This window comes from Malurus melanocephalus, unplaced genomic scaffold (genome assembly GCF_030028575.1).
Source record: "Malurus melanocephalus ecotype Western Australia unplaced genomic scaffold, MMel_1.1 scaffold_229, whole genome shotgun sequence".
NCBI lineage: Eukaryota > Metazoa > Chordata > Aves > Passeriformes > Maluridae > Malurus > Malurus melanocephalus.
This window is the reverse complement of record NW_026623461.1, coordinates 621,894-642,974: the sequence shown is the minus strand read 5'-3', so window position 1 is coordinate 642,974 and position 21,081 is coordinate 621,894. Positions and strand designations below refer to the sequence as shown.

Sequence of the window (21,081 nt, the reverse complement as noted above, 5' to 3'; positions counted from 1 at the left end):
CCAAATACAAATTTATTTTTCTTTTTTAATGCAACTTACAGTATTTGAAATGTGTTGGTGGTATTCTCATTTTTCAAAGTTGTCAAATAAGGATCTTTATTATCTTTCAATCTGCAAGAATATATATGGTCGTACATATATTGTGTGATAAATCCTTGTGCTACACAGTATACATGCTGCCATCAGCATGAGCGTTTCCTGTTTTCTTTATTCACACAYTACTTGTAAACAAAACTCTGTTGATTGTAAGAACATGAAATGCAAGATAAAGACGTTTAGAAAAACTAATAAAGCTAGCTCAAAACGGGTGAAAAATCATGTGTGCACAACAAAGAGCAAGCATGTTGTGTATTATTCGCACACAAAGGCTGCTATTCTGTAAGAAAATRCTGTTTAACTAGAGAACATAAGAACTTGTTTATCAGAAAAACTCAAAGCCCCATAATCCAAACCAGCAGATTTTGACTAAACCAGTGGATGGAGAATTTATATGGAACATTTCAGAATTAAGTTTGAATGAAAATGTAAAAAGAAATTGCTTTTTAGAAAAGCAGCTCTCTCCCAAAGAAAATGATTAAAGGTCATGTCTAGAACTTCTAATATCTATAAAGAAATTTTCAAGCAGACCTCCTTTATTAACAGTTTTGTAAATTTCAAATTTCTTTTTTACTTMATGAGACCAGTTGGCTCTCTCTTCTACCACTTGAGGTTGCTAGCAATTTAATTTTAGCATCATCTTAAAAAAGTCATTTTATAAGAGTTTGAAAAGCAGTAAAGGATCAGATTATAGCCTTGTTAGATCTTTTAAAGATACTATCTACAGAAACAGGCACAGTTCACAGTACTGTGGAGAAAACAGWTCAATTGTTTGTGGGTTTTTTTCTATGAAGAACAGATATAGGAGACTTCTGTTTCAAGTCAGTATATAATATAAGACATCAACCTCTTTCTGTGTAAAGATTTCTTGTAATTTAATTTTTAAAAATGAAAAGAAAGCATGTAAAGTCATATTGTTAATTTATGAAAGCATGTTCATCTCACTACCACAAAACTCATTATATTTATTATTGCTTAACTAGTATCAATTTGAAATAATTTGTCTGTTAGTATTTTTTTAAAATAGTATTTGTTAAGTAGCCAAAACTGAAAGCATTTAAATTCTTATGTAGAAATACCCCTGTACACTCTGAATAAGAATGATAGTAGAAATCTACAGTTTTTTTGCATTGTTCATATGTCACTGTATACTGTACAGGGTGAAAAATGCTGAGACATGTGCATGAGTGCCACAGCGGAAAGTGATCCTGTGTTTAGCAAATTGAAAGTATGTTTTCATTGAGAATATTTTCCTAAGCGTATCTTGGAGTTGGGTGGATGCATTSAAGTCCTGGGGTGGACAGGATTGCTAAGATTTCCAAAGTCATTGTGGCAGGGAGGATGAAAGCATTAACTGTTCATTATTTTTAAACAGCTCTTATTTGTTTGGGTTTTGGGGTTTTGTTTGTTGGTTTTGTGTGGTTTTGTGGGTTTTTTTTTTTGTTTTATTTTTCAGGGGGTAGTTTGTGGCTTGTTTGTTTTGTTACAGTCTAGGTGTCTTTCCAGAGAAAAGTTTTTATCCTGCTCATGAAAGAGTAATTACTTTAAACTGAATATGAAGTTGTTGTTTAGTCAATACTGTAGGATCTGGAAGATGACAGTACATTGGAGTTGCTAAGAGCAGTAGGTTTTTACCTTCTAGACTGACTTGGGGGTTTCTCTGCCCCCACCTTTTTTTTTTTCTTTTTGTCCCCCACTGAAGTTTTGAGTGTACATGTGTCATTTAAGCAAGTGTAGCAGATTTTGAACAGTGACARCTGACTGTTCATATTATCAAATGAGAAACAGATTTGTGGAAATTAAAATTAAARAAGAAAACCTGAGATAATAATGTGAAAATAGTCCACTCCCCACCTGTTGTGGTGAAAACAGCATGTTAATTTTCCAAGTCAGGATTCAGCTTAAAACTGGGAAAGTACTGAAAATCTCCTGAAGTGCCATTGAAGTTGCTTGAAGAAACAGGAAAATAAATTAATAACTTTGCAAATTCAGGGATTGAGAGGTTATGAAATGTTGGTCTTARGGCCTTCTGGAGGCTGAGAGAGAACCCTCGTTGCAGCTTCTGATGGATACTGTTCAACACTGATCTTTTAGATAATCTGGTTGGTTAATATGCTTAGGTGCTCGAAGTGTTGAAGAGACTCSTTAAAGAGTCCTGCTGCTCTCACGGTAGGAGGTTGTGAACCTGCTTCTAAGATGACTGACCTCGTGCTAGGACAGTATTTTCTTCTGGATAAGAAATTGTTAAACCTGAACGGAGTAAACTAGATATGAAAAGTTTCTGAAGAATTTTCAGTCAGTGTGCAGTCTGGTTTTTGATTCACAGTATATATTTTCCTTTTGATAGTTTAGTGTGTGTGGGTTCTTTTGGAATGTAGACTGATAATGAACTCCCATTTCCTGTATCTATAAATAATGCAGACTAACATGGAATACCATGGCATGTCTGCTAGCAGCCCAAGTTGCTTTTTCAGCATGAAATTCTACTATTGTCTGCTTTCTAGAGGATGCTGGGTTACGTTTGAAGCTCTGACCTTTGACTTCAGGGCTCTGTGTGCTGGGCCCAGGCTATCCATAAGTGATGCTGACAGATTGGCTTCCTTTGCTTAGTGGATGTGTTTGCATGGGGGATATTGCTTGCTGTGCAGGGGATAAGTTTCTCTGGTGAGAAGAATTAGGTAATGTGATATGTTTGTTGAGGGACTTGGTTTCTTTTGCCCGGTGTCCAAAATAATGCCATTTCAATGATCAGCATTCAGATTAATAGTTAAGCTTCAGCATTTAAATCTTACTCATTGTGGAAGGGATTAGGAGCTTCTGTTTTGTTCCTTTATTGTGACTGTTGGACCTCTATGCTAGAGCAGTATTTGTGTAATATTCATGTTCAGTGCAACTCCGTGACCACAGATTAATTTTTCTTATTGGTTATTTTGGCTAGAAAGCATGTACAATTGGGATGTATCAGTGCAGTTTTTTTYCTTCTTGTAGTTTTTTAAAGCATTAGTATGAATTTTGATTACCACCCAAGTAAGCTGTCTGAATCACGTGGCCGGTGTGCATCTGTTAAATCCTGCCTTATTTTGTGGGACTTGAAGTCTTCTTTTGGTATATGCTAAATAATGAGATTGTTTAATTGTTTAAGACCAGTATCTTACCATTTCATTAGTTACTGGTTTTGAAATATGAAATGGTTTTCTGCTGTAGGCTCACTTGCTTTGACAGGCTTTACAACACCACTACGAAGTTCATTGTAGATAGCTATTTGTGACACATTATAAAGAAAAATGCCACTTTTATTAACTGATTTTGTACTGAATGTGGATATATGGTTTGCTTCGTTCTAAGTTCTTTGTTGATGTCCATAAGACCATCAGCTTCTACATTAAAGTTCTCTGTATGTAGTTGTAGGTTGAATTCAGATGTCAAATGGATAATAATCCCCTAMATTTCCCTCCATTTTCAGTGTACCTCTTATGGAGGTGTCTGTCATGATATATGAATTTAGTCTTTTGAAATTAAGCTTTTTCAGTTAATCTGTTTTTTATGGTGTTCATATGTAAGTAGTAATAAGATTGTTCGAAAGTGTATTCAAGAGAAAGAGTCTCAAGGGTCTGATGKTTTTTTTTGGTAACAGATCACTTCCACTGTATTAATTTGAAATTGGATATGCTGACTTTTCCRAATTAAAAGTCACTCAGTATTGCATTTGGAATTACTGATTCCATCTTTGGGGAATTAGGGAAGTATTTGTTGTCTTTGTAATTGTTTTTAATACTGTTAGGCAGTTGAGGCTGTTTACTTACTAAATAGTTTGTTCAAGTTTGCTCTGATGCTCTCTGGGCAATGTTGTTAGGAGATATTCTAGGTAATTGTTCTCTTGAAAAGGAAAGTGATGCTTAGAAATTATATTGTCTGGATTCTGCTTTGAAAAATACACCTGAGTATTTTTCAGTTACTGTGGTAGGAAATGTTTTTGCYCTATGTATATATATTGGTCAGACATGTTGAGTTTCAGACATGTATTTCTGTAATTAAATTGCTTTTTTTTCTAACTAATCTATTTGCAGATGTGATGCAGATCCATCTGCCCTAGCTAAATATGTTCTGGCTTTGGTAAAGAAGGATAAAAGCGAAAAGGAATTGAAGGCATTGTGTGTTGATCAGCTGGATGTTTTCCTTCAGAAAGGTATGGCCTTTGTCATAACAATTAAGTTTGAGTGAAAAATCTGTCTTGTTCAATTTATTCAAGCAATCATTTACCATAGAATCAGGCATTGATATCTTTATTAGCTTTGATACTTTGTAGAATGTATTTAAATTTTCATGAAGTAATTTAAAAATGCCTAGGTGTATAGCTCAGTATGTATATATTAGATATATGATCTCTTAGTATTCATAGAGGCACAGAATCATAGGATGGTTTGGGTTGAAAGGGACTGTAAAGATCCTCTAGTTCCAGCCCCCTGTCCTGGGCAGGGACACCACTCACTTGACCAGGTTTCTCAGGACCTTGTCTAACCTGGTCTTGAATGCTTATAGGGTTTCGGCATCCACAGCTTTCCTGGGGAAGTGTTGAAGCTCTGTATATATATGCCAGAAATATTCTTCCAGCTGTTTTATTACGAGACATTAAATCATTCAAGAATTGAAAACTTTTGTGAAACATTGTTCATTATTGACATTTTTTGACTTTGTAAATATCATTTTAAAATACAAAATTAGGAACAGTGTTTAAGGAAAATACTGTTCATTGTAATTTTTTGGCTGAGTGCTGGTTTTGGTTGGTTGTCTATGGGTTTTTTTTTAGTTTGTTTATTTATTTACTTATTTATTTATTTATTTATTTATTTATTTTGAAAGCAAATGTTAACCATGGTTTTGGATAATGGATATTTGTATACTCTTTACTTTTAGAAACCCAGATATTTGTGGAAAAACTGTTTGATGCTGTGAATACAAAAAGCTACCTACCTCCACCAGAACAGCCATCATCAGGAAGCCTGAAAGTAGAATTTTTTCAGCACCAAGAAAAAGAGACAAAAAAAGAAGAGGTAGGCATTGATTTAAATTAAAATGTCTGTATTTTTCTTCATTTATGTTATTTGCTTCTGCATTTAAGTTCATAATGTTTATTTGTTTATTAGTAATAGTTATTAATAATTATCATTTGTATCAGTAATAATTTGGTTTTGAATAACATTATTGATAACTACATGGAAGCATTAAAATAAGTCAGGGGATTTATGCCTGGCATGTTGAGTACTGCTGCACAGTTTTTCTAATGCAAGTGGTGCTTCAAAAATAAACCCAAATGGTTTTGACAAGGCAAAGGGAAATGAAGTTATGGAGTAGCATAGGAGCTGTAGTACAACCTACATTAGTTCTCTGGTCAGGATTATTACTGTAGTTTTGCAGCACTTTAATTCATCAGAAATTCAGGCTGCCATTCTAAACGGTGATTCTCWTTCCTTCAGCTGCTTGATCCAGATAACATCCTTTTGTCACAAATGGTTTTGTTGTTCATTGGGCAAGAAGAGTAGGTTTTTGCTTTTCAACAGCAGCCTAGGTTTGGCTGCATGAACGTGTTTAAAGTGTGAACTGAATTAGATAACCTGCTGATGAAGACAAGACTTTGCTGTCAGTTGTTAAATATTCTTCTCAAATCTTCCCAAAGTCTTAATGTTTTTTTTTTGTCTACCTGCAGTAAAAGCAGCTGTATTTTTGGTGCAGCACTATAAAGATTGATTGTTTTGTTACATTTTCTCTCAAACAGTGCTTTGAATAGTCCTAAAAATAGAAATTAATACGTTATGAAGATTCTCTRATTATGTTGAGACTAAAATATTTCATTTCAGTGTTGCTGTTGATTGCTCAGCRTTCAGAGTTTTTGGTTTTATTTGGTTGTGCAGAAGTCTGCATTTTGGTGTACTCATGTTTTGATCTAACATATATGCTTTGAATTCAGATAGTTAAAGAGGAAGAGCGAGAGAAAAAGTTCTCTAGAAGATTAAATCACAGCCCTCCTCAATCAAGTTCTCGCTACAGAGACACCAGGTAATAAATTTTGCTTAGCTCCTTGTATTATATCAGTAATCAGATGGTCTTGGGATTTTTGTGGTGTTACTAAATTAAATATTTTGTTTCTGTGTTGTCATCTAATAAGCCTAAAAAGAAGACTTCTATTGGTTTTATGCATACGTAGTTAAATGGTGAGTGTGTGTCAGTGTAACCTGTCTGTTGAGTTATCTGCAGCTATCACCCATTGAGTTTTATGAGTAATTTTGATGTTAGATTTGTAGTGGTTTATATTGGTTTATAGTGGYTTATATTACCATGCTTACTGTGCTTGGTATTGGGTTTGAATTTTGATTTAGAAGCCCTCCCTTCAATAACTCTTGGTGTTTCCAGTTTGGGAAATATAGAGTATTGGCAGAAACAGAAACTTAACATATGTTTTAAAATCTTAGGTATGGTAAAAGTAAAATAAATAAGCAAAARTAATTTTAAAATCTGTCTGAGAAGAATGGGGTAGCTGTAAGTTAGATACAATTTGTAGCTCTTCTCTAATTTTTCCATTGACCTTTCTTTAAGTTTTTAATGGTAATTATGATTTCAAATTACAGTTTCATAATTCTTGTAATTCTAATATTTGATTTTTAGAAGCCGTGATGAAAGGAAAAAAGATGAACGTTCTCGGAAGAGAGATTATGACCGAAATCCTCCCAGAAGAGATTCCTATAGGGATCGATATAACAGAAGAAGAGGGAGGAGTCGGAGCTACAGCAGGAGTCGAAGTAGGAGTTGGAGTAAAGAGAGATTGCGGGATCGTGATCGAGACCGGAGCAGAAGCCGGAGCAGAACACGAAGCAGAGGTACCAACAGTTGGTCTCTAAAATACGGTGAATGTTTTCCACAAAATTTAGAAACTAAATGTGAAAACTATGTTTGAGATGTACTAGAATTTCTTCTGTTGTTCGTGTTCCTTTATTCAAATTTAGCTTTGTTTTCTGTGGAAATGAGGCTTCTATGATTGTATTCTCCCTACTTGTTTTCCTCATTTTCCCTTTCTTCTTCTTTAATACCTTTGTGTTGAGGTGATTGTACTGGCCGCTTTTAAACATAGTTGTAAGAGAGGCAGAAAAATCCATTAAATTTTATGAAATTCGGAATCTGGTTTGGGGAGGTACAGAAATTAACTCATCTACGGATGTAGGACTAGCAGAAATTGCTTGTGTGGCAGCAACTGACTTGTCAGTGCAGCTCAGTTCTTTTGGTCTTGTCCTCTCCTTAGTGTCATAGGTGAAGGGCTGAAATCCTTAGCAGTAAATATTTGCATTTGTGCATATATCTGTAGGACTTAAAGCTTCAGTACTATTGTTTGTAGAATTAAACTTCTTTAAGAAGGGAGTTGCTTTTTCAGCTSAAAAGAAAGCATTTTCCCTCCATAGTTTTTAATGGTAAATTGGAAAAGCAGTGCGAGTAATTTTGTATCTTTGTCCTGTCTTAGGCAATGTAAGGGTAAAAACAGTCAGGCAGAACTCTCCTGTATATTATTTTTCTTTCTGTAAAACTGGACTTGGTAACCCAGCCTTATAAGTAGGAATGCAGAGTTTCTGAAAATATGAGAGCAGATATTTTCCAAACAACTTATTAGCAAGCAAATTAAATAACATACAGCAGTCTAACTAAAAGATTGCAACATTATTAAGTCTTAGTTTACGGATTAGTTACATAAACTGAAATGACACTACCTTATGGAAAACATTTTATAGTGAAGTTTTGTTTCTTTTTCTTAGAATATGAAGAAAAGCCTGTTTTACCCACACTGATGAGTCATCTTTAAGATAATTCATGATGTTCCTTTAATGTGGAGTTATTTAAGTCTATTAACTTTGTGTCATGACATAACTCTTGCATCTTAAATGATATACTTACTGTTTATTTGTTGGTAGTAYTAGAAAATGAAGAGTAAGAGTTGTATGTATTAGGAATAAAAGGTCATTTTACTAGCTCTGCCCAGGAGTGTTCCACACCTGTCAAGCACTATTATTTCACCTGTTACAGCAAAGCTTTGCATGCAAAAAATACATACGTTTGAGTGCAACATAAAATGAAGATCAACRGAAGAAACGAACATGCAACAATAATATTGTCTTGAAACATTAAAGATTTGTAACTTTTATAGTATTTTCAAGTGATGGTTACACTCTTCTTGCCATTGCTTCCCTTTATGCAAAAAAACTTTCTATCTGAAGTTCTTAGAATACATGCATCATTAAAGAAGATGTACTTTGCCTGAAGTTAAATAGGATATCCTCTACTGTGGGTATAGCTGTTACTAAAATACCCTGAGGTCTGACTACCTGCTTCACAGATAATTATTCTTCTGATCAAACCTTTGGAATGTAGAAACATGGRATAGTTGAGGTTAGAGGAGACCTCTGAAGGTCATGTAGTCCAACACCCTTTATCTAAGCAAATACACTGGAGCTGGTTGCTTAGGACCAGCTGCATTATAAATAACTCCAAGGGTGGAGACTCCACAGGGACTTTGGGCAACTTGTAAAATACTTCAATTATCATGTATGTGTTTTCAGTTGATGTGGAGTAAAGATGTTTATATGGATTAGTGGCTGCTTCTGGTGAAAAGGTGAATAAGGACTTATCCAATATAATTTTTCTTTGTATTTTTTTTGTTACAGAAAGGGATTTAGGAAAGCCAAAATATGACATGGATAGAACAGATCCATTAGAGAACAATTATACTCCAGTTTCTTCTGTGACAAATATTTCATCCGGCCACTACCCTGTCCCTACACTGAGCAGTACTATTACTGTTATTGCTCCTGCTCATCATGGAAATAACACTACTGAAAGCTGGTCGGAGTTCCATGAAGAGCAGCTGGACCACAACTCCTATGGAAGACCTCCACTGCCAAAGAAACGCTGTAGAGATTATGATGGTAAGTGCCGTGGTTTTTTATTGCTTCATGAATCTATGATTGTCCCCTTTCTGAAAAGATTGTGGTAATTCACCTTTCTTTTTCTGATCTTCTCTAAAATAATGGGGTTTTTGTATTGCACAATCTTTGAATGCAAATTYTCTAACACTTCTTATCAACCTCAGACTGCTTGCTCTTTTAGTGTTTGTATATTTTTTTTACTTGCTAGAGCTATTTCCTATAAATAAAAAATAGTATATTAAAAAGTTATTTTAAAAAATTAGATTTCACCTAGGTTTTCTGTCTTATGTTCCAACCAAATACTTTAGTTGATGGTTTTGACAATGGTTAGCACGTTGTTGCRCTCATCCTATTTCATTCCATCCTATCTAAGAGACAATTTTTAACTAGAAAGGTCTAGAGCTGAAACTTACTAGTTTCAGGTCATGTTAGACCATTATTTCTTTCTGTGTAGGTGTTTCTTAAAACTGGCTAGGTTTTTGCTTATCTCTGTCTTAAACTTTTGTTTTAAATATCTTATGCCAAAATTCTTAAATAGGCTGCTGCAGCTGACAGTGTCTTAACTGAATTCAGCCTGTCAACCTAGGAGCTCAGGAGAGTTGAAATCTCCCTGTAAAGTGGCTTCTGASGGATTTTGTTATTGCTGTTGTTGTATACCGCAATGAAGAGTTAAGAATATTTTTTTAAGTACAGAAAACAGGAGACTGAGCTTTCARGTGTTGGCAGAGTTGTTCATATGAAGAATAGCTTTGCCAGTGTACATCACAGCAATGCTGTGGAGCAAGTGGAGTTGTGAATGTGTCATTTTGTTTTGAATTTTTCTCTCTTCAGTGGCTATAGGGTTAGATCATAGTGCTCTTCCTATCTGCACTTTCATATTTTCAACTCTACCCTCTGCTGAACTTTTGGTTTTCTTTAACATTTCAATTTAATGTGTTCTATAACTGTTTYTGAAGATGAGGTAACACATATTGCTTCTCCGCATCATGTTTTGAGGAAGCGGGCACTCTTCTTTCTTCCTATTTTACCAAAAGGTGTTTCAGCCTTTTCCCTGTATTGCATTGRCAGATATTTTGGTTTTGTTTGTTTTTATGGGCGCTGTTGCTAAACAGATAATCATAGAAGAATTTGGGTTAGAAAGGCTCTTTAATGGTCATCTAGCAACCCTGCAGTGAGCATGGGCATCTTCARCAAGATCTGGTTGCTCAGAACCCAGTCCAACATGACTCTTCAAACCATGAGTGTTTCCAGGAATAGGGAATCTACCACTTTTGTGGGCAACTTCTTCCACTGTCTGCCCCCCCCCCCTTTAATAATAATAATTTCTTTTTCTTATACCTGATTTGAACCTACCATCCTTTAGTTTAAAATTTTAACATCTTGTCCTATCACTTCAGGTCCTACCAAAACGTTTGACCCCATCTTTCTTATAGGTACCCTTTAAGTACTTAAAGGCTGCAGTGAGTACTTGAACTCGCTGTTCTGAGCCTTCTCTTCTCCAGTCTGARCAGCCACAACTCTCTCAGCTGTTTCTCATAAGAGATGTGCTTCAGGCTTCTGATAATTTTCATGGCCCTCCTCTGACCTGCTTCAATGTTTTATTTGTGTGTAAAAGAAAAGAAGTGAATGTATATTCATTTTTACTTATAAGTATTTAATATTTACAAATGCATATGTTATATGTAAATAACTTTTTTCCTCTTATGTAATCACATTAAACTGTCAAATGTTTATAATGCTTTCTAAAATGGAAAAAAGGGAAAAAATGAGTGGATTTCCTTATGTTAGAATTTCATAATATTAACTTCCAGTTTAAAATAGATGTTTCTCAATCCCAGTGTCTGCACTTTTTGCTTAGAAACAATCGGATTTTGTTAATGTGATAACATCTAGATTTCATTCTTTGCTTTCATCATTTGTTATAATTCAGTGCAGAATTAATTCTTCAAGAAAAACKGAATACTTTTGTGCTAGAAAGTTTCTGCAATCTCACTGTGTGCTGACTGTTAAGAATACAGTTAAACGGTCAATTTCATTTTCTAATCCATGCTTTTGCTGATATGTGAAGCTCTTAATTTACAAACTGCCACATTACACACTGAATGTCTCATGTCTACTCTGAATTGAGCTACAGCTGTTGAATACTAACAGCAGTTYTTTTTGATGTTTCAGAGAAGGGTTTCTGTATGAGAGGAGACATGTGCCCTTTTGATCATGGAAGCGATCCAGTAGTGGTAGAAGATGTGAATCTTCCTGGCATTCTGCCTTTTCCAGCACAACCCCCTGTTGTCGAAGGACCACCTCCTCCTGGACTTCCTCCCCCTCCACCAATTCTGAGTCCTCCTCCTGTTAACCTTAGACCTCCAGTACCACCACCAGGCCCCTTACCACCTAGCCTCCCACCTGTAACAGGTAATTAAAAAAGATTAAAGCCTCTTTTTAGGAGAAAAAGATTGTACTTGGGCTGTACGCAGTGCAAAAAGCTGTTTGGAAGAATCCCAGCTCTATTTTAGGAAGTTGAACTATGCCCTATGGCATAGCTTACCTCAAAATTACTCYTTTTGATGATAATTGTTGCAGAGTTCATTGTTGTAAAATGTTGCATGCTCAATGTGACTCTTTAATATGGAATAATATTTTTATTGTATTTAAGCAAAAACGTGGCATGGCGAAATTCAATTCCTGGAGTATTATAGGAGAAGTTGTCCAAAATCGACTACTGTTAGAGAAGAAGGGAAAATCCTGGAAACAACAGATACTTGCTGTTTCATTAGTATTAGTGAAGTAAAGACRATTCATGACCACATCCCATTTATACCTGAAAATATCATTTGGGATTAATTTTGAAACTAAACTTGTAAAGTAACTAAAAAAAAAATCTCCAGTTTGTTTACTGTTTCACTGGAAAATACCTCAGCTAAAAATTAGAASATTGATGTGTCTGGCTTTCATTTATACAGTAGCAGTTTAGAGATCAGTTTCCTTGTGTGGTTTAAAAGCTGTTACATTAATTTTATGTGATCATTCCTTTCTCACTTTTTTAATTATTTAAGTTTTATTTATTTAAGTTTATTATCCCATTTGATAAAATTCAGGAATAATAGTTACTTGATATTGCTTAGAAGTTTCTGAAACTGGTTGAATTTCCTGTTGATAGTATATTTAAGAGAGATATGAATGTGTTTGTTTTAGTATAGAGTGTAACTTCCTCTGGGTTGGTCAGTTCTACTTTACATGCTGTTTTCAGATTGCTTGACAAGTCCRGATATCTCACTTTATAACTTTTTCCAAAACCTGCTCTTGTCAATGTTTAAACTTAACATCTGGCCTAACTGCTTAGCTTTGCAAGTATCACATTACCTGTTGTGAAAAAAGTCAAACCAAACAAACAGAAAAMCCCCTYAGTTTTAAGGACAGTTCCATCAGAGTTGAAGTTTCTTCTTGGGTATTTGAAAAAAAATAATTTCAGTCAAGTTATTGTCATCATAGAATATTTTTGTTACTTAAAAAAATATTTTTTTATTTTATTTTTAAAATATCATTTGTTTCTTTGACAAGTTTTTATAGAGCTTTAAAATGCTTCTGTTGGTAAGGATGAATGCTCATCTAGCAATTAAGTTTTGCTTCTAGAAAGAAGRTGTTTGGAAAAATGTTGAATGATTCAAATGCTTTTCTCTCTAATCCTAGTTCTGAGTCATTTTCTGTTGGGGGTGGTTTCATGGGAATTTGTGGTACAGCATCAAGTCTGCAGACATGCCCTCTCAGCCCCTTTTTTCTTAGATAGCCTTAAAAGCTTTTCAGATCAGGTTCCTTACTAGTCGAGTATAATGAAAGTGTAGTGGATAATAAATGAATGCAGTGTTTTCTTTGGTTTTGACAGGACCACCCCCTCCCCTTCCACCATTACAGCCTGCTGGCATGGATGCTCCCCCAAACTCAGCGACCAGCTCAGTTCCTACCGTTGTTACCACGGGTATYCATCACCAGCCGCCTCCTGCTCCACCCTCTCTTTTTACAGCAGGTGTAGTACTGAGGCTTTGCCCACAAGGTTTGCTAAATAGAATAACATTGATTCATATTATACTGTACTTTATAGAGATTATAATTTCATAGTTTGGGAGAATAAGTTTGTACCATATAGACTGTGACAGTAAATTAAYGTTTTTCTTTTCAGTGTTAGTTCAAGACCGAAGTAAAATTTGCATGTAAAGTGTGAATTTTGACTGCAATGTAACATTTTAATTGTGTTTAAGCAGAAAACTTGGCATGACAGTTTTTTTGAGAGTATTCAGCTGTTTTATTATAGCTCTATCTTGCAATTAAATTAAATATTATATTTGAAACCTTAGGGGTTTTAACTACAATTTATTTTAATTAGACAATTTCTTTGTTACCAGAAACGTATGACACAGATGGCTATAATCCAGAAGCTCCAAGTATAACAAACACTTCAAGACCTATGTATAGACATAGAGTACATGCCCAAAGACCAAATTTGATAGGACTCACATCAGGTGATATGGATCTACCACCCAGAGGTATGCTCTCAAAGCTGTACTTAGTTTAGATGGTTTTCTTACATTAATGCAGGTTGAGGAGCTTTTCAGAGAATGTAATACTGGAAAATGTTCCATTTTTCTAAAATCTTCTGGAATTAAGAGRAGTTTAACTGAATAGGGAACTATGTCTGTAATTGATTTTTTCTTTTGCACATTTTTGCAGGTAAAATGAAATATCTTGCTAGAGTATTGCACAGTTTACATGTAGTTGTAATAACTGGTCACTTTGTATACCTTTTGTATGGAAACATGCTAATTTTTCTGTAGTGGAATCTTAGGATGGTTTTTGCTGCAGAAAGGAGGGACTCATTTTTGTCTGGTAGCAGACAGTTCTATGCACAAGTAATCTTAACCTCACAGTTCCTGTGGCCCTAAGAAGAAGCAGCAGCACACAAAATGAGAATAAAAGAGGGATAAAACCATTTTTAATGTGGTTTTTATTTGCATTTGTATGTATTTCTATTTAATCTTACTATGTTTCTGTTGGTGTATTTTCAGTGAGGAGTCCCCCAGTGTGATTCCTGTTCTTCAGCAAAAGTGACTCCTTTCCCACTCCATCCATAAATCTTGCTCCTAGGTGTTAGTGCCCTGGAGTACTGTGCATTTCCTATCATTACCATTTTTGTGTGTGCCATCTAARAGTAGAATGGAGTTGTTAGCTGGAGTGGTGTGAGCCTCAGAGTATTGCATGGGACATTGTGAATCATTGTGAATCAGAGCACAGTCATCTCGAGGCAGATGCCTTCTATCACACCTCTTTTGTTTTCTGTATGTGTGATGTTACTGTGACAAAATGAGTGCTATTAGCTATTTTGATCTGTCACAGCATCTGTTGATAATTAAGAAAAGTCTGTGACCAAGGTTTGATTCAGTCAGAACAAGTATCATAATTTCAGAATAAACAACTGTGCTTTTCAGTGCAAATTCAGTGTRAGCAGAATACTTTTTTACAATCAAATACACAGAAATTTTGAAAAAGTAAAATCTTCTCATCTATTTMCAGAAAAACCTCCTAATAAAAGTAGTATGAGAATAGTGGTAGATGCTGAATCCAGGAAAAGAACAATTGGTGCAGGGGATGGTGGAGTTCCTACAAAGAAGACTTGGTTTGACAAGTGAGTGATCGTTAACACAGTGTTGGCTTAATAATTGAAATTTTATGAAGCGCTTTACTACAATCTGAAATATGTGTGTGTCTTTTCTAAATTGCAAGCAAGTTAAACTGTGAGTGCCCTGATGGTATTAAAATAAACCACATTATACAGTGTGGTCTGTATTTGACTGTCTTCTATCAAAGGTAGTATACAGATAGATGAAGTTGCTTTGGATGATACTAAGATCTGTTCCTTGAAAGTTGGCATGATCTAAGAAACAGGGAAACTGCAGTGTGATGATTATTAGAGATGACTGATTTTACTGGTGAAATGTGAATTTTTGAATTGCCGGGCATGTTACTGAGAAAAATCAGGGGTTTGGAAGGTTGGAAGAGTTTTTAAGAGTAGTGGGACTGGGGAGAGCCTTGAAGTAGCAGTGATTTGAAACAGTACTGGCAAAATTTCATGGAATAGCTAAGAAACAGTTTTTTGAGAGAAGCAGTTTGGAAGCCASGAAATACTGATGTGAGCACATACGTGTGAATTATGTCACAGATTTATTTGTTGGGGTATGCTGAGAATATTAGTGGGGAAGACAGCAGATTAGKGGTGTGAGACCTGTATTCTTCTTCATTTTTCTAAAATTGCATTATTTTTTAAGTTTGCAGATCTTTGTGTCTCATACACACATGCTTCAGTATAAGCATATAGAATTTAACATCTGTTTGCTAGTTTGCTATGGATTTCTGGCTTGATTTTTATTTGTTGCAGGCAAAATTTTAACAGAACAAATAGTCCAGGTTTCCAGAAGAAGGTGCAGTTTGGAAATGAAAATACAAAACTTGAATTGAGAAAAGTTCCCCCAGAACTTAACAATATCAGCAAACTTAACGAACACTTCAGTAAGTTTGGAAACTTAGTCAACTTGCAGGTAAGAGTCAAAAAAGGGAAGGCAGTATGCTTTGATGTAAAGACAGTGATAATTGCTAAGAGCACAATGCCAGTTGTTTTCTTCCTGCTTCTCTGAAACTCTCCATTATTTTCCTGACTTGTTTCTTAAACAAGATCTCTTTGTTTTTAATGACATTGCGATTGAAGAAGCAGAAATGAAATGCTTTAGTCATCTTTTAGATTTTGAACAAATGTGTTGCTCARAGACAAGACTTTTAAGAGACATTGTTTAAAATGTTGAAAATTGATGCCAGAAAAYTGGCATTTTCTCACCCATTTTCTCTGCTTTCATAAACCCTCTRTTTTTGGAGATAAATTGTAAATACAGGAATCCTGTATGTCTCATCCAGGAAGCAGTCCCTGTGATATAATTGCTTTCTAGTCCCATGGTAGYGATGGTTTGTTCCTTACAATTACTTGTGGTTAATTGAAGTCACCCAATAAGCAATTAAAGAATGAGAGGAAGGTGGTGAAAGAACCAGAGCCTGAATTAGGCTGATGTTACATATTGCAGGCTGCATGTGTAATGTCAGTATTCCATACCCAGTCACTAAGCTATTCAGTGTGACTTTTCACCATGCTGTATTGTCAACAAGTGTCAGATGCTACCTTGCATTTTTCCATCCCCTCTCTTGTTTGCACTGAGAGCTGAAATGAAGAGATGGTGTAACAACATATTTGTGTGTACTGATACAATACAGTATAACCTTCTGTAGTAACCTTCTGTGCATGTCTGAACACTGGAGGGATATTAAGTCTCTCTTAATTGCTATTAAATATTTCTTAATCTTTTTGTATTTTACCCAACAATATGGGTGTATTAACAGGCAGTATTATTTATTAAGGCACGTAAAATACAGATGTGTATAGAGAGACAGATAGATAYGCATGTGGAGATCACATGCTATGCTCTTCTTGCAAAGGGTATAATACATATCTTGGCTTTTGAAGCTAAAGTAATGTGTTAATGCTTAAAGGAGGAAAATCAAAATGAACTTTGCTGTCTAACTTATATTAAGTAGAACATTTACTATCTGACCCTTGCATTTTTTKGTAGTAATTTTCTTGTCTTTCAAACAGCTGCTCATATTTGCAAACAGAAATGCTGGTTGAGTGGGGTTTTGCTTTACTTTTTTTGTTTGAGGTTTTTAAACTATTCTTAAAGTTTATTATTGTAAACTCAAGGCAGATTTTGAGACCAGGCCTTTTAAACAGAGKCATGAATGGGAAGTATTTATCTAATGATACATATTGGGTATAAATTGTAAGCTTCTAAGCTTAGAGGCTAATGATTTAATCATAATCATAATTGAGAGTCCTGTGTGTGATAAATTTTGTTCATCTCTTTTAAATTTTAGGTTGCATATCAAGGTGATCCAGAGGGTGCCCTTATTCAGTTTGCCACACATGAGGAAGCAAAGAAAGCTATATCAAGTACAGAAGCAGTATTAAACAACCGTTTTATTAAGGTTTATTGGCATCGAGAAGGCAGCTCACCACAAATCCAGACTACCACACAGAAGGTAGAGATGTACAACAGAATTTTTAAAACATTTTTAAGAGAATGTTAGTATCAAGTAGACTAAATCCTTTTAAAATAATGGTTACTTGATGTAATTAATTTCCAAAAGTCACTTTTCAGTTGYACATTCTTTGACCTCATATACAAGGTTTAGGAGTTAATGAGCAAGATGAGACCGAAGGTATTTAAAGAAAGCCCTTCTGTGACTGTTGGTGAATTCTACTATTATCTCAAGGAAGAGTTGATGCAGCTGTCTGCTGAATGACCTCTATTTTGCTTTAATTAGTATAGGCTTTTTTTATTTCTTCTGGTGAGCGTAAGAAAGGCAGTAGTTGTATTTCTTTTCTTGAAAGATGAGATCTCCATTTTSTTCCTGAAAGTGCTGGTTTTCCCTCTTTTCTCTTTCCTGTTGAGCATGCATGTTGTAGAAAGTGGCGGAAGAATATGTTTTATGTGGAGGTACCTATATGTATCTACAGGTATACGCACATAGATCTAAGGATTTGCGAACAATAGTGGAAGATGAGGGCTGCATTAGAGAGACTAATTTTGTAGGAAGGGTTCAGGGACATTTTTAAGTAGGGAGKGAGTTGCTAATCTCTCTGATGTCTGGGAATGAATTGGAGATGTGTCACAAGAGGTGCAGACTGGACGTGAAGCATTTCTTCACTGAGAGAGAGGTCAGACAGTGAAACAAATTTTCTAGAGAGGTGGCTGRTGTCCCCAAGCCTGTCACTGTTGAAGAGGTATTTGGACAGTGTCCTTATCAACATGCTTTAACTTTTGGCCAGCCCTGAAGTGACCAGCCAGTTCGACTAGATGATTGTTGCAGGTCCGTTACAACTGAAATACTTCAGTCTACATTTTTGGGTTGAATTGCAGGGGAAAATCTTTTGGAAGCTGGCATGTTTGTAACAGCATAGCCAGCTTTAAAAAAAATAAAGACAGCAATTAACTCTTGTGAGGGGTAGATTTGTAACTTGTGTTGTGCCAAATCAGACTTGTCAGCAGTTGTAGTGACTGGACTCAAACAGAAAAGGAACCTTGGGTTCTTCCAGGCTGTGTAGGTTGTTGACTCAGTGGCTGGTCTTGTGAAGCCTTCAAAATATTTGTGTATCCTGCTTTATTGGATTTGCCAACAGCGTGGAGCAACACATTCTGCACTTCAGAAATATGAGACAGGCTCTGTAGAAGAAACCGTTACTTAATTAYATATGCTGATGTAAAATGTGAATGACTTGGTAGAGGATTCTTTCGACTGCTGCTCTGACTTGAGAATTCCTGCTTTCTCTTGATGGTGTAGGTCACTGTCATTCAGAATCAGTGACCCATTTTCCCATGGCAATCCTGCTGCACAGCATTTTAAGTTTCCTTTCTCTTTTTCTTTTGTGAAAAAGACCCCAACTTTATCTGCAAAAATGCAGTTTTAAGGACATCTATGTCGCTATCTTCACAGTTATAATCCTTTGGATTTTATAGATATCCTTGAAGCTTTGTCTAAAGTAGTACTGCTCAGAATGGTATTTTTTTTCGAAGTTTATTTTCATCTTAGCCAGAAGAGGGCAGTGAAGTACATTATTTGTATCCCTAGAGACATTCGCTCTTACTCGAAGGATGGCTTGGACTGTGCTATCAGCTTATTTGCTGATTATGCTATTCAGAATATTATTAGAGTATTAACTCTGTATTTCCAAACAAACATCTGATCTATGTATTTGTTATTTTAAGTAGTCCTATAATTTTTAGTGCATTACCAGCTTTCTATCATACCACCTTTAGCAAGTTAACCTTACTGTTTTAAGAATTAATTCCCCTTAGTAATAGGGACAGTATTAAGTGTCCCTGCCTCACCAAGAGCAGCCATTCAGCACGTGTCAGCAGACCGCAGTTTGAAGTCTGTTAATGGCAAATAGAAGACACAGAAGAAAAAATGTTACAGGAAATTAAAATTTTAACTGCAATGCTTCTGTGTTCTTCTGCCTCAAAATATAACAGTTAAAAAATGCTGAGTCAGTGAACAGGTTTTTTTTTCATTWTTCTTTCAGGAGCATGACWATTTACTTTTTATTGAAATTAATATTTGGTATCATATGTATGGGTAGTATGGAAACCTTACACTTCATATACTATAAATATTTGTATTTTTCTCAAGTTTTCAGTTAAATAATTATGGGTTAATTAGTTTCACCTCTGTTTATGATGGCTTCCAACCAGATTTTGTTTGTCGGGCACTACACACAGTCTTTTTAATTTTCTTCAGCGTGAAGTCAGTTAACTTTTAAGTTGTCCGTTCAGTTGTATCTGGTCAGGCACAATTGCTTAACTACTGCTATTTCATCAGCCGGATTACTTTGGAAGGCTTTTATTGTAGAATTTCTGAAAGGATTGGAAATACTTAGGTAAAGATGGTGGGAGTCAACTGTAATAAATCATCAAATAAAAGGCTTCTGCCAGGAAGCAGAAATAATGTGCTCTCCATATCTGAGGTAGATAAAACAGGAAGTTCTGGGCTTAAAAGGCAGCACRAAGAGATTTAGGTTAAATATTAAAAAAACATTTTCTAATGCTGAAGCATACTGAAAAACTTTTGCCTAAAGAAGTGACAGGACCTGTTTCATTGGAAATCAGTAAGAAMAAGATAGATAGATACTGTCAGTAATGGCATAACTGACTTTGCCCTACAGTGGAGAAATGGATTAGGTGACCTTCTGTGGGCTATAAATATGACAGCTTSCTTGGAAGCATATTTTTCAGTCCTAAGTGTTGAATGTTTTTGTGGAAAAAAAAAAAAAAAAGGGTTGTCAGGATATAGCCATGGTAGGTTCAAAAATTATCTGTTGTATTTTCTTTTTCTTCATTTCCATGACTGTATGTTTCTGTATATATTTTTAAAATTTTGTCCAAGTTAAACACATAGGAGATGAAAAGCAATATATTACTGTAAAAAGTGAGAGTCTTTGTGATACAAGTTTGTATTCTGTCCTTTCATAACTAAATGGTTGATGGTGAAAGAGTTGAGAGAGGAATCAGAAGACTTCTTCATACGTTTTATTTGGTTSTAATAGGTAGAATTTAAGTTAGGCTGAGTAAATGTAATTAATAGAAATATATCAGAGTTGTTCAGTCATTTCTTAAAGCTGCAAGTACAAAGTGGATGTTGTTGCCATCTGTCCTACACAAATACTCAGTATAACAATAAATCTCATAAAGTGGTTATTTTTCCCATCAGGTGAAAAGCCATTGAAAGGTAGAAGGGAAGAAGCATAAATGTAAATGCCGCTGCAGTGATTTCATTGTGTACTAACGGAAATGACAGACTTGTAGCAGCCTTTTGTTTTTAATCTTACGCTATGCTGTTTGCGGGGTTGGGGTTATGTTACAGGTGATCCAGCCCTTAGTGCAGCAGCCCAGTTTGCCTGTAGTGAAGCAGTCGGTGAAGGAGCGGCTTGGCCCAGTACCTGCGAGTAATATTGAACCTGCAGAAGCACAGGGTACCAATACAGAAGTGGCTCAGGTTTGTATTGTAAGAAATTCAGTTGCCTCTTCTTTCTGAAATAGGTTCCCTAGTTTATGAAGGTACCAGTTACGTTACCTATATAGTGCAAGTATTATTTATTACTTCTAGGTGCATCTGCTTATATTGTTAGTGGTGCTTTTGTGTTAAGGTTTTCCTCAGTGCAATACTTGGCTTTTTTTTTATCTGAGCATGGTACTTAATTTTTAAGTATTGTAGGTTTTTACATAGTTTAAAAACCAAAGCTGAAAGGCTCTGGAACTCTTTCAGTGTTGTTGTGTTGTATTGCTGGTGTAAGATTTCAAAATAAAGTGAGTTTCTATCCGAAAAACTAAAAGATATTTTTTTWAAATGCAAATATATTTTATCTGTTAAACACTTA

At 35.3% G+C, this 21,081-nt stretch overlaps 1 protein-coding gene across 6 annotated transcripts in view; it reads left to right on the top strand.

Moving 5' to 3' along the window:
• Positions 1 to 21,081, top strand: part of RBM26 (RNA binding motif protein 26) — a 50,705-nt gene that overhangs the window by 7,021 nt on the left and 22,603 nt on the right. For 2 of the 6 annotated variants that reach the window (XM_057374577.1, XM_057374583.1), the window contains exons 2-13: positions 4,164 to 4,282; positions 5,011 to 5,147; positions 6,062 to 6,150; positions 6,757 to 6,995; positions 8,799 to 9,059; positions 11,232 to 11,471; positions 12,940 to 13,107; positions 13,457 to 13,597; positions 14,622 to 14,733; positions 15,484 to 15,643; positions 17,022 to 17,186; positions 20,568 to 20,699. In XM_057374577.1, coding sequence (XP_057230560.1) covers positions 4,164 to 4,282; positions 5,011 to 5,147; positions 6,062 to 6,150; positions 6,757 to 6,995; positions 8,799 to 9,059; positions 11,232 to 11,471; positions 12,940 to 13,107; positions 13,457 to 13,597; positions 14,622 to 14,733; positions 15,484 to 15,643; positions 17,022 to 17,186; positions 20,568 to 20,699 — 1,963 coding nt within the window. The remainder of the gene's footprint in view (positions 1 to 4,163; positions 4,283 to 5,010; positions 5,148 to 6,061; positions 6,151 to 6,756; positions 6,996 to 8,798; positions 9,060 to 11,231; positions 11,472 to 12,939; positions 13,108 to 13,456; positions 13,598 to 14,621; positions 14,734 to 15,483; positions 15,644 to 17,021; positions 17,187 to 20,567; positions 20,700 to 21,081) is intronic. The other 4 variants (XM_057374582.1, XM_057374579.1, XM_057374580.1 and 1 more) reach the window with 4 other exon arrangements.